This window comes from Solea solea, chromosome 1 (genome assembly GCF_958295425.1).
Source record: "Solea solea chromosome 1, fSolSol10.1, whole genome shotgun sequence".
In the NCBI taxonomy this organism is placed as follows: Eukaryota; Metazoa; Chordata; class Actinopteri; order Pleuronectiformes; family Soleidae; genus Solea; species Solea solea.
Genome location: NC_081134.1, coordinates 6,601,113 through 6,614,755, shown reverse-complemented (window position 1 = coordinate 6,614,755; position 13,643 = coordinate 6,601,113). Strand labels below are relative to the sequence as shown.

Here is a 13,643-nt window from a genome sequence, read left to right as displayed (position 1 = left end):
GGCAGGTCATCAACATATCAGGCAAGTTCAAGCTTCTGGATCCACAGTGAAAACACTGAACAGTAAACTAAAGTCAAGCAGCTCATGTGGTATAATATTTTATTCTCATATTTTATGGAATACAAAGCCCCCCCCCCAATCCCATTCTACCCCAACCCACCCCACAACCCCCCAAAAAAGTGTGCACATCAGATTTGGTGGAAACTATTGAAAGACAAGGAAAAAGAATAGTCAAAAGACAAAAGGAAGCTTCTTTATGAATGTAAAAGAGATCAACGGTAAAAAGGGTCCGTCTTCTAATCGTGAATAAACCCTTTTAAATAAAAGTAGCCGGGCTGGAGTCAACAGATTAAATGGCTGCAGCCACGGCAGCTGATCAGAAACGAAAGCAAAGTCGGAGTTTCCTCGTTGAAAAAATAAAACGTCTTTCCATCGACCTTTCTTTATTTTGACTACAAAGACGTAATCAATCATGTGCAAGAATAATTTAGCTTTACATGATGTAAATTCAGTCACTTTTCTTCTATTGTTTTTACACAATCTTTCGCTAAGTTGCACAAAAGGAATGAAAGATTTCCCCAACTGGATTTGGGAGAAGAAACAAAACGCTGACAATTATACATAAAAAAGAAATAAGAGAGGATTAATAAATAGCCAGCAGGGCTACAAACGAATAGAACCTCTTACACTAGCAGCCAACATAGGTCCAACAATGTAGGCTTCAAAATTACTTTTGAATAGGGATGGCTCCAAACCACTTCAACACATCCTCGAATTCTGATCAAAGATATCAGTCCGATAGTCCTTTTCCTCTTTTCCATGAACTTAGATTTTAATTACACATTTCTACTGATGCATTTACTATAACCAAGACAGACGTGTAGCCCACACTCCCACGACCTGGTCTCTCTATTCACCGTTTATGGATTCAATTGTAATTTAGCCGTTTCTTTTCCCAATATTCAATCCAGTGATTTTTGACAGAAATTGAACCAATACCAAGTATTGTATCAACTCATCCTTGCGTCTGACTCATTGTGAGTGTGTGTCTGACACGACCACCTACAGTTATCCCATGATTCTGTACCACCAGAGTGCAGATTCCCATCAACCGGGTCAAAATAACTGAAGCATATTAAAGTAAAAGGTCTGGTCAGAGGTCTTCTCTCAAACCTCATGAAAAAACCAGCGAGGACACACAAGTGGCAGTAACATCACTGCTGTGGAATCCATACATTGTGTTGCATGACTATGTAAATTTCAGACGTTTGGGGAGTAAACGGGTTTGTTCTCTCTCCACCCTGAGAACTGCGTGACACCAATTATTATGAAATGACTTCAGTTCATTTTTACCAAGGATGAATCTCTTGCTGACAACTAACTACACGCCAGAAAACAAACACACCAGAAAACAAGTTAACCCAATACAATACAATATAATCCAAGGTTCACAGTCCAAAAAGGTGCCGTTTGAAAAGAGCCTCAGGTCCTTTATGTCCACTTGGTTAAAGTGTCCGACTCGGTGAACTGTCACGTCTCACCTTTCAACAAGAGCATTTCATGTGGTGGGCATTGGAGAATCTTTTTTTTTTTTTGTTAGAGGAAAGGTAAAGAAAAAGTGACATGATGAAGGTGATGGAGCCTCACACTGTCAGCTGCTGTCTTCTCACAGCTTCTCTCAGTTGCTCTAACAGGGAGAATTAAACAGGCTGTAGCAACTTGTTGTCCTGTGTGTTCCTCTTTTTTTAATCAATATTTGAATCAATTCATCCCAGTCCTTCCTTCCGTGGTCAGGTCCTCACACCATGTAGGAGTTCTGGTTCTTCAGCTTATCCAGCTCTTTGCTCTGCTGCCTCAGAAACAAGATTCTGTAGTTGGGAGAAAAAAACAAACAAAACAGGTATAGATGAATGTGTGCATTGTCAACAATGAATGCACAGGTCTATGCAAAAAGTTAAACAAGTGGCTCACCTCTGTTCCCTGAGCGTGGCCTGAATTTCACACACTCTGACCAGGGAGCGGAGGTTTTTCATCTCTGTACAGATCTCAGACATATACAAGCTGCCCATGTTGTAGATGTCTTCATGCAACCGAGCCGCCTGAGGGAGAAGAGGGGAGTGCTTTTAGTCAAGTCAGGATGATGCATTCTCACAACAAACAAAGATCTAATATTGACAACCTGGTGATTACACAAACTGCTGGCTATGAATGTCTACCCACATGATGTACTGCTCATTAAAAAGGTGCAAATCCAGCTTTAAACCGGTGATAAGATTCCCACAGCTCTGTGACAACAAGTAACAGAAGCAGTAAAGCTGCAGTGCATGACTTTTGGTGATTTTTGTTTATTGCTATTATTAGTCTGCCTCAGTTTGGACTTTATGAACAAAAGCAATTGATGTTGATGCTTATGTTAAGGTTACACATTGGTGTTTTGTTTTTCTCTGGACTGTACCTGTTTCTCCGTGTTCTCTGAAGGCCATCCTTGGATATGTCTGATGAGGTTCTCATTAAAATGAGTTGCCAGGGTGGGAACAAAGGTGGTGGGGGTATCCGCCTGGGTTTGGCCGGAGCTGCCGGACGGGGCGTGGGGCAAAGCAGCACCAGATACGTTTGATCCCGAGCACAGAATCTCATGGCTGAAGGAGCAAGAAAAGCTTTCTAACTGTGTGTTGATGGTGTACATAAAATACAGCGACAATTAGGGCTGTTACTTTTTTGAAAAAAAAGGGGAAAAAAAAAAATCAAGTTTGATCAAATTTATGTTACTTTATTAATAGTGCTGCTGATGTTCAGTAGGGTAGGATGGGAAAAAAACAACTTTGGCAGCCTTTAACTAAAAAGGTAATAGAAGCCATTGTCAAAGCAAACATGCATAGAGAGGAGTCTCGCTCATGTAGGCCTGCATCTAGAGCGGCAACTAACGATTATTTTCATAATCGATTAATGTGACGATTATTTTCTCGATTAATCGTTTGGTCCATAAAATATCAGAAAACCTTAAAAAATGTTGATGGTGTTCGTCAAACCTGGAAATGATGATGTTCTCTAATGTCTTGTTTTGTCAACAAACCAGAATGATAAAATTTTAATGATTTCTTTGTTATTCAGAGCAAAAAAATGAAGAAAATATTCACATTTAAGAAGCTTAAACAATCAGAAATCTTGTTTTCCTCATGAAAAAAGCTTCAGACCGATTAATCGATTATCAAAATAGTTGTCGATTAATTTAGTAATCGATTAATAATCGATTCATCGATTAATTGTTTCAGCTCTACCTGCATCACTAAATTTCTGCCGCTGCTGCGGCTGCCTTTGACAAAGTCACTCTGTACAGTCCGTCCTTGTGCAGCCACTGTCACATGACGTGGTAGGAAACCTTTACGAGCGACTGGATCCTAAGCGGTACTACTTCCAATGGTCTATGAGATGGCAGTATGAATTTCAAACAGGCCATTGCAGCTCAAACAGGAACTTAACACCCCACGTTTCGACAAAGAAATAGTCCGAGTAAAAAAGTGACAGCCCTAGCTACAGTTTTGCTTAACACTGGACCATTCATGTTATAGGGCACCATCAGTTTTGTTATTTTAATGCCTGTCAAATGTTGTGATCACTGGCATTTGGACTGGAATGATATGACTGAAAATTGGTCTTATCCAACTGTCCATGAGCTTGACTCATAACGTGTACATAATGCTCAAGCTTGAATAAAACTGGTGTGGATGTTTTTCACAGCAGATATTTGTTAACATGAAAAACAAAGGTTTTGCCAATGAAACTAATGAGGGTTCAAATTCAGTTATAAGAGAGCCAGAATCACACTAAATTATAGTTTATATAATAATTAATAATAGTTTAAATCTACTCAAGTTTCCCGTATTTCCTGGATATGATAAAGTCAATAAAGTCATTGAGCATTATAGCAGTACTAAAACAAATGTAGTGGTGGCCTAAGACTGTAGCGCAGTACTGCATAAGTCAGCGATGCTGTGGATTATACCATTTATTAAAATGTATGCTTTCTAGTATGAACTAAATGCATTTAATTTGTTTACTTTCAGGTAATAGTTTACCAAAAATGATGGTGAGTTGCAGTGATTTTGAACACAAATTTCTACCTTCTCTGCTGGTGAGTTCTGGGGTCTTCTGGACGCTTCTCTGCGGCCTGAGACTGGGGGACAGATCCTTGCTTGCCTGAAGACATACTGCCCTGTGAACCGAAAGGAAAAACAAGAAAAATGAGAGGAAATAAGGGCATCGGGATGCATTAAAGAAACATAAGACAAGAGCATAAAGAGGCGACACGAGCAGAGGGAAATTCCACCTCCATTTAACAAAGCTAACTTTTCCCTGAGTCTTTTGATTGCGCTCCTCACCCTTGATTGCGAGGATGTAATGATTCCAGCATGCCCACCCCCTAGAGATTTCTGGTTGCTCTGGGGTGTGCCATTCCGTGGTGACACATACGGCCGTGGTGATGAAGCATCGGATGTTAGAGAGACAGGAGACTGGCTGGAGTGCTGGGCTGCATGAGACATATGATGTGGATGTGGAGAAGCAAAAGGTTATCAGACGACACACAAGCAAATATGCCCCGTTTGCCTATAGTTTGTCCACACTGCTTAATCCAAAACACACATAAACAACATTCAGAGTGTAAGAATGTGTATGAAACGCATAACATCGGTAACAAAAGTCATTGGGAACACAAGACAATTAACACATTTTCCATGTCCAGACTGTCCAATAATTACAATGAAGCTGCCGACACCGGGCGATCACATGTGACGTTGCATACCACCCAGCATTATGGAGAAGAAGCGCTCGAAGTTCCAGCTTATTTTGCTAAATTTTATGAACACGAAGCGACTGGATTCATGTGTAAACATTAAACTGTGAGCACACCAGGTAACAGATGTGACATAAGACAAGCACAAAGCAAGGCAACGCAATGTGTTTGAGAAATAGAAAATTTAGACTTAAAGCCCTTCATTACAGTGGTAGTGGGTCACTTGATTTAGAGAGAAGACCCTGGTCTCACAAACACAAATAAAAATTAGTTTGTGTAGCGGATGGTGAGAAACACTAAGAATGCTGTACCTTGGTTGGAGTGCTGAGCAGCGGAGAGCAGAGCAGTGATGTTGAAAGCAGGTCCAGCAGCGAGGAGCTTATGAAGCACAGACCGCAAGGAAGCTTGGGTGACAGCAGCTGCCAAGACTGGAGGGAGGAAAGAGGAAGTGTGCACGCAAATGCACACATACATATGAAGGAGCAAGGAACCACAACAGGTGAGTGCACAAACACTAACAATTAAATCAGAAAACAGTTAAAGCTCTTGTCAGTGAAAAACAAATTAAATAGTTCTATACTCCAACACTCAGGAGACAGGAGACAGAAGTCCACTAAGAAGCAGTTGTCTTAGCTCGTGAGCTAAATCCCGGGTCATAGTTTCCATGTACATGCATCAATAGATGTCCACGTGACCATTAATTTAATTTTTTCGTGGACCCAACACAGATGAACACGAGCACACCTCCAGTCCATGTGGACCACACAAGCCGACTGGGCACTCTTTTTGGACAAAAGCGTCAACAAAGTCTTTGTTACACATGGACACTTGTTTGGAGTTATGTGAGGGGGTCTGCTGGTACCCATACATGTACAACTCAGCGCAAATACACACATGCAGGATTGCAAAGCAGCTCTCCACAGTCATGACTCAGCCCTAATGTGGTTTCTCTGTGAATAAATTAGCAAACAGTGACAGTGTAGAACTTTCCAGCAGGTGAAACTATTACTATTAACTAGGGTGTGAAATAAAACTTCAGAAAGACACTTGAGTTGTTCCACTAAAGTCATTGAGCATTATAGCCGTACTTGTTCTGTTTCCCTTTTCCAGAATGGAGTTTATTGAGCTGTAGTGAGCCGTTTAGTAAAAGTCTGGACACAGGGAGGAAGGAGGGAAATGGCAGCAACAGAGAGGAAGTTAACTAAAAGTTAGCCAGAAGACATCATCACTGACACCACAATGACAAGAGCCCAGTCAGTAAACTGGTAAACAGGACAAAACAACAAGCACACGTCAGCCTCACGCAGACAGCTGTGAGATTTCAAAAGCGATTTTCTGTTTGAACAGCATCTACAAGTCACAGTATCACGTTTCATTATTAGATCAAGACAACTCTTTATCCAGCACCTATTTTTGGAAAATTACCTTTTTCAGTCTAGTTGAGAAAGATTCTCTGAGATACTAGTAATCCAAAAGTTAAACATGAAACAAAACTGCGAGCAGAAAGTAAACTCCATCTTTGTGTTTGTTTATCAGCTTAATACTCAACTTAATACAACAAAGCCTAGTGTGAGTTAACAATGTAAACTTGCATCCCTTCTGTAATGAAGTATACCATACAAAATCTACATATGGTACAATGCAATATGTATAAAAGACATGTGTGGAAGTGTAAGCAAAGTCATCTTTTGTGCTCTCACCCTCATTGAGCTTAGCCATGTCCATGTTGCCGTTATTCATCTGCAGAGTCGCCTGCAGGGCAGGGAGGAGCTGATGAAGGAGCGCCGGGTCCTGCAGCAGTGCTGGGGATGGGGACTGGATAGACTGGAGCAACTGCCCCGTAGAGGATGAAGAGGAGGTTGACATGGTGGAGGGGGTGGAACCTAAAGCACTAGTAGCAGAATTCAGGCTCTGAGAAGTGGAGGAGGAGGAGGAATGGGCGGAGTTGGATGATGTCGACTGGTCCCCTGATGTGTTCTCTGAAGAGCAGAGCAGAAGACTGTCATATCATCGGACGCAATGTTGATTCTGAGACTGTATGCTCAAATTACCATGTTTTACACACTTGATGTAAATTACTTCATGAAAGCATTTCCCTTCTCATCCAAAGTAGCGTATTCAAATCTGAAAGATGGAAGTGAAACACAGGAACTTAACCTGAATTTCTTATCCTGTGCTCACACCCCACAGAGGCTAAATTCCTGAGTTGCACCACCAACTTTCAAACATGAAGAAACCAAAATAAGCAAATCATTGGGGTTGAACACACAATATGGCTTTTTTATTTTTTTCCTAAAAAAAAGCCAAGTGTTGCACTACCTTTTGTGGTGGTGGTGGTTCACAGGACCACCTGGCTCTTCATAATACCCCTTGCATGTCACCCCAGCTACATATACAGCAATCATGTGCATCTAAATTAAATCTGTCACACAGTAACACAGAACCTACAATGAATTCCCTTTTTTACTAACTTGTTGTGGCTTTGTCCTGCAAGGCCTCCTGTCTGTAGTCCATGTCCTTTGGGAAACTGTTTGCCGCCATCTTGACTGGATCTTTCTGTCGTTGTTCCCTGAATCAATATAAACACAATGCAAAAGTGACAATGCGAAGAATGCAGGCTGAAATTTAACTCCTCATCCTGAGTGCTGTGTGTTATTGTGAGGTACAGGTGCATCACAAAGTCCATTTCTAATTTTCAGATTAAAAACTGAATGGTCTTGCCTCTCAAGCAGGTCCTTTGGCTTCTCCCACTGGGAGACCTCAGTTCTACAGTTGTAGTAATACTTCTTTCCAGAAGAGCTGATGTGTTCTGTCCAGTCATCTGCTGGATCCTGGTGCAGAAAAAGAAAAGGTGATAGAAGTTACAAAGGTGTAGATGAAGTAGGAAAAGTGAAGCAGCACCAATAATAAACAATAACAACAATTCAAAATGGATGCACACATAACATTCATTGTGCTGAATCGCAAAGCTTAACATTTTGAATAGAAACACTTAACATAAATACAGTACACATTCATTCCTCAATTGCCAGCTTCAATAATGGATGAGGGTTTTTCAGAGAGAGGGAATGGAAACTGGAATGTTATATTAATGGATCATGTACTGAATATAGTGACAAGTCCCGTCATTCAAACATGTTCTCGTCATTCTTAAATGTACTGTATATATTAATATAATTTAAAAAAGTATAATTATATCTAGATCACTTGAGACTGAGAGAGCTCTTAAAGGTACCGCAGCACTCTTACAACATGTGTAAAGGTGGTAATATAACAATCTTTATACAATTCAGAGAGAAAAATGCTTGGTGTTTTCAACAGCCCAGCTTGTAGCACACCTCCCATGTCACCCTCGACCCAACATTTGATATGCTACCCACAATGAGACAATTAAATAATACAAAGTTGAGTCCTGCTGAAATCATTCAATCAACTGCTATTGAGAAAATAGATGAATATGTGATTCATTGTTGACTGGGTGGGAACAATAGATATATACATATCTTTTTTTCATCACAAAGGAAACAAATGCCCCCAATACTCTTTTCCAGAACAACAACTGTACGCTGTCATGATGCACCACTCCACTGCTTTCTCGTGGCAAAGTGATAAATATAAATCTAGTTATGTTTATCCCAGACAGTCTGTGTACAATACATCATGCTGACAACCAAGTATTAAGTCAGCATCAAAGACAATGTTAAGACAGAGTGTTAAATATTAAGAATGAAGCTTTCCTCTTCAGTTAAGTCTCTTCTTTCATGGTATAAGTGCCAGTGTTTTTTTTGTTTGTTTTTTTAAAAGGATCATCAATTAGATCATGTACTCGCTAATTACCTGTGTATAGACAGAGAGATGGCTCCACATGACGTCCCACATTATACCACACCATATTCCAAAGCAGCATGACAGTAATTTAATACAGGATATGCTGAGGGTATATGATTGCATATCACTGGGCAGCCTCTTACCCTGTCTGCAGGCTTGCTCTGAGTCGCATGCACGTCGGAGCCATGGTGGGAACTGTTGTTGTGGGAGTTCTCCTGAGGAGAGCCGCTGGTCCCTGCAAAAAGAGACATTTGTCAATTACCCAAATAAATACACAATCTTAATGTTTTACATTAACTTTATTAAGTCAGTAAGTTCTGCAATAAGGTTATGTTTTTGGCCACATTTGTCCTCATTTGTTTGTCAGAAGGAAAGATTTTGAATAAATATTCTTGGATGAAGGTTATGACCCAATTAGGGCTGGGAGATAAAGATAAAAAATCTTAACATACTTTTTTCTATCCTTCCATATATTTCTGTCAAGATTAAAGATTTCCCTTTACTAGTGGAAGAGGTTATTTTGGTTAAGTTGAACATGACAACTGTAGCATGTTCTGCAAATGAATTTAGATAAGTACAACAGGTATGTACTAATTAAAATCTTAACTGAATCATTTCCAGGTATGGGAAAGATTCTTCAACTTTCTCTGACATTTTATGGACGAAACAATTACTTGCTTGATCAAGAAAATAACCGACAGCATAATCGATTATGAAAATAATCATTGGTTATAGCCCTAAAACAAACATACATGCGTGGGTCAATGTCTTTGGAAATGAAGAAGGTGATTGTGCATGTGATATCACTGTTTTTGTCATATGGTAGGGCGATAGACAGAGAAGACACTATGGTCTGCTGTTGTGGTGCAGACATCATCTTAGCTTTAAAGGGAGGGCTGCAGTCATGAAAACATTACCAAACATAAAAACAAGAAAAAAGGTGTATATATGTCATTGTTTTATTGCGCAGCCCTAGGCCCAATGAAGGAATTATAACCTTTTGGTGGTAATCCTGACACAAACACAGACATGACAAAAACTCCAAACCTTTATTTTGTGCTCTTTGTTCATGTCAAATTTTCATGAACTACGACTTGTGTCCCAGGATAACCCTTTAAAATAAAACTTAATGTTGCATGCATACATTAGACCACAGATCCAAGCTTACCATTTTTTCCTCTGACTGTGTGAGAAGTTTTTGCCTTGCCATGTCCTGTGCTGTCTGTATGTCTACTGACAGGACTTTCATCCGAGCGTCGCAGCATCTTGTAAGGGGGTGTGGGATCCACTGATCCATCACGCACCTTGTCGTAACGGTGAAGGCTGCTGGACTGGCTCTTGGGCTGAGATTTATGGGTCTACAAAAGAGTGCAAATAAGAAATGTCGGGACGTGCCAACTTTCTCGCCACTTTCTTACACATACCACCATGCACCAACTCATGCATCATAACATTTTCTAACACCACTAAGAATAAGGTTTTGCTTCGTTTGAAGATCATAGAATGGCAGCAGCTGAATCTAACATCATCCAAATCATGTTTTAAATTCACTAGATAAGGTCACAACATTGTGCTAGCTAAAGAAATATTAAACATTGATTGGCTTCAGCCTTTTACAGACAATGTTAGCTATTATATTGAAAAAGATATACATTATCATGAGGCCTGTGTTATATTATTGGTAGATATTTCTTTTGAGAGTAGTCAGAGATGACTGGCTTTTTAGTTACTGTTATAATGTAAGGATATATTGGCATTTTCAGTTTTATGATACTGTAAAAACAAGCGTATTGATGTCATAGACCTGTGATGTAAATCAAATCATCAATAATAGGTCTTGTGTGCAAAAACTGTAGTTTTGGGTCAGCTGTACTGAATCTAGAGATGCACCGAAAATTCGTATTCGTACATATCAGCGGAAAATGACTTTTTTGGCGAGTTTCGGTTCTCGGCCAAAAGACTAATCACCGAAACAGGACGTTGTGATGACACATGCAAAAACTGAGGCCAACATGCACCTGTCTATTCCCGCATAGAGTCTGTCCTAGATCAGTTTGGAACATCAATTAAACGGTTCCAACAAGACACAAGTTCACGGTGGAACAGCACCTATTAAATTCTGTGCCCTGCACTTTGTCTCAACTGTACTCGAGCCTCGTCATAAAGATCATTAATTGGATGCATATGGAGAAAGGAGCATGAAGGTAGGAGAGACAAAGATTGTAAATCTGTGGATGTTCCAGCACTTTTTAAGTATGTCATCTAGCATTTCAGTTTCCCCCGTCAAAACGTGAGAAGAAAAAGGTGTGGATCTTTGCATACAAGTAAGGGGAGAAGCTATTTGGTAAGTTGTAACCCTGGAAAGATTTTTTTAGGAAAAAGAGTTTTTATTATATTTATTTATTGGAGTATTTACAACCCTGCTTCCCTATAAGCAAGAGCTCAAGAGATCCTAATATGTACTGTTAGACATATAACTCACACGGAAAGTTATTGCAAGTTACTGCAGTATTATTGTATCCTGAGATTTTGTTCTGTCTGAACAAAATGTAGCCCGTGTTAAAACTACACTTCATATGTAAAGTTCAAGAATATATTTTAATGCATTATTTGATGATAATTGCCTATCACTTGGTATTGTTCCTGCGACACTAATTGGATTTCATTTCATTATTTTCAAGGAAAGGTGACAGATTTCCTTATTATAAGAGAATATTGACAAGTATCAAGTAAAGCATACCTGATAGGATTGTGAATCCTTTCTGTCGTTGCACCTGAATAAACAAAAAGTAAAAATGAGCACAAATTAGCAACTTTCTGCAGTAGGTTTATTATTAGTTAGCTCACTGGCTATCATTAGCTAAGTTAGCTTGAATTGACATCAAAGCAGCAGCTGTTTAAGTTTTCTTACTACTGGTTCAAATACGACAAGACACCTAAACATATTTTATACACAATATTGTTGTAATATAAATGGTTCAACTTCACAGTGTCTCTTAACAAGCGGTTCGTTAACGTTACTGGATTTAGCTACAGGATACAACCGGAACCCGTAGCTAATCTGGTAGCACTAATGGCTAACTGCTATGAGAAGTCACGAATAACCAAATTTAAGATTTTAAAACGGGAAATAAAACATTCGCAGCGTGTTTCATATGTCGGGGCCTGTACTGAATTTACCCATCGCTGACTCTTGCTGGTTTCCTTGCATACATCACCATCAAGGCCGAGGTGATGTGTGTGGTGTGTGTGAGGGGGAACTGTGGCCTCCTGTCTGTCTGCTTCTCTTTTCTTCAGCTTCCTGATGTCTCCACCCCGGGCTGTCCTCACACACAGATACCTACACACCGTGCACCGAGTACCAGCACTGCATAGCGGGTGGTCTTTCTTTAAAACCACCCTCAGTGCATCACCTAGCATGTAGTTACTGTGTACGATTGGCTCAACCGATATAGTTCATCAGAAAGCAGCAGCAGAGACGCAGCAGGAAACGGAGAGAACGGTCTCCTCCTCCGTAATGTTTAGCCAGCGAAAATCAAGTTCCGCTTTCAATTTTCAAAATACAAAGTGAAACCATCAAACATGTCAGTCATCTATATAACACTGTCACAATTCATCAAATTTGTCATATTAATTTTTCGTACTTGTCATAATAAAAACAAAATACCGTTATTGTGACGTGTGATGAAGACAGCGAGATTCGCTCTGCTCTGTTTGGGCTTTTATTTTGAAACCAGAAGCGTGATTTCCGGTATTAGCTGCGTTGTCTCTGGATAACGTGACGCAGCTGAAAACGAAGCTAGGTGTGCGGTTGTGGGATTTATTTGTTCAGCTAAAATTGTCATACAAAAAATAGAATACAAAAATCAAGCGAGGGAAGTATTGCTGTTTTAAATTAAATTAAATGAACGTGTATATTAACTTAATTCCATATGATTTGTGATGATGCACTTTTGACTTTTATGAGTGTATGACACTTGTTTTTGGAGACAGGTAGTACACGTTCAGCAGGGTACTTACATAAACTAATTAATAATTAAAATAAAAGTAGCAAAGAACAACATATTGTTTACATCTATGAATGATTCTCCATCAAAATGAACTAAGGGAGGCATAAAGAGAAACTGCTGCTTGTGGTTCTCTTTCTCCTATTTTTGAATTAATTAATTATGCACACTGACAAGACACAGCAGAGTCCATAAAAGACAGCACTTGAGGGGACATAGCAGGTGAAAAAACAAAAATGAAAAGATAGAATGATATTACGAGGGGCCAGTTTTGATAAACGTCACTGAGCAGACACCTGTTTTATTGGGTTGCGAGAAAAGAGACGGTCAAGTGGAGTAAAGAGGAATTGGCTCCCTTCAATGGATTGCACAGGTGAGGTGGAAATAAGACAGGTTGTCTTTTGTGTTTGCTGTGAGTTTTCCGAGCCAGGTGTTATGGAATTATGAGTGAAGAAAAGTCTCTTGACAGGTGATGGACAGGTGGGAGTAGGGGGCTGAGATTGGGGGCCTCATTGAGGTAAAGAGGGAGTTATCCATGGTCCTCAACCTCTGGCTTATTTTCTTACTCTGGCTGACTGTTACATCAGCTCCCTATTGTTGCCTTCTGTCTGTGGATTCTTACAGCGGTAAAGAAAATGGAAAGAGGGTCTGAGGTTTAACATCGAGCAGAGCAACCACACTGAGTGCTCTGTCTATCACCGTCACTGTGTTCAGTAGGACAGTGCAGGCCCATAGCTGCACGTACCACAGACAATTATTTTGTTGTTCTCAGTATTTTTTCTGTCAATGCACAAAGCTTGAACACAGAGGGCAAACTATACAATGAGTGGGCTGAGTCATGTTGTGACCCTGTGGTGCCAGGCCTGGTCTGTCTGTTAGCTGTTCTGTTCGTCCATGGATTGTCATAATTGTGTTCGGTAACACTTTAGATTAGGGAACACATATTCACTATTAACTAGGTGCTCACTAACATGCATAAACAACACACTAGCTCTTTATTAGTAATCATTAAGCAC

The 13,643-nt window shown here is 40.0% G+C and overlaps 1 protein-coding gene across 1 annotated transcript; it reads right to left on the bottom strand.

The window, feature by feature from the left end:
* Positions 1-231: 231 nt before the first annotated feature.
* LOC131462505 (WW domain-containing adapter protein with coiled-coil-like) lies at positions 232-12,136 on the bottom strand. The gene is made up of 13 exons (XM_058633788.1): positions 11,801-12,136; positions 11,361-11,394; positions 9,789-9,978; positions 8,764-8,855; positions 7,514-7,623; positions 7,264-7,361; positions 6,493-6,771; positions 5,104-5,220; positions 4,380-4,528; positions 4,122-4,213; positions 2,456-2,639; positions 1,972-2,099; positions 232-1,868 (listed from the first exon to the last, which is right to left on the bottom strand). Exons 1-13 carry the CDS (start codon positions 11,839-11,841, stop codon positions 1,799-1,801), a joined length of 1,584 nt encoding a protein of 527 aa, XP_058489771.1. The 5' UTR covers positions 11,842-12,136; the 3' UTR covers positions 232-1,798.
* Between the last annotated feature and the right edge of the window lie 1,507 nt (positions 12,137-13,643).

Excerpts from the sequence above, each read along its gene's own strand:
- LOC131462505 (XM_058633788.1), bottom strand. The coding sequence starts at position 11,841 with ATGGTGATGTATGCAAGGAAACCAGCAAGAGTCAGCGATGG. Across the intron at positions 7,362-7,513 it reads CCAAAGGACCTGCTTGAGAG|GGAACAACGACAGAAAGATC; the intron begins GCAAGACCATTC and ends ATATTGATTCAG. Across the intron at positions 1,869-1,971 it reads GCCACGCTCAGGGAACAGAG|AATCTTGTTTCTGAGGCAGC; the intron begins GTGAGCCACTTG and ends TCCCAACTACAG.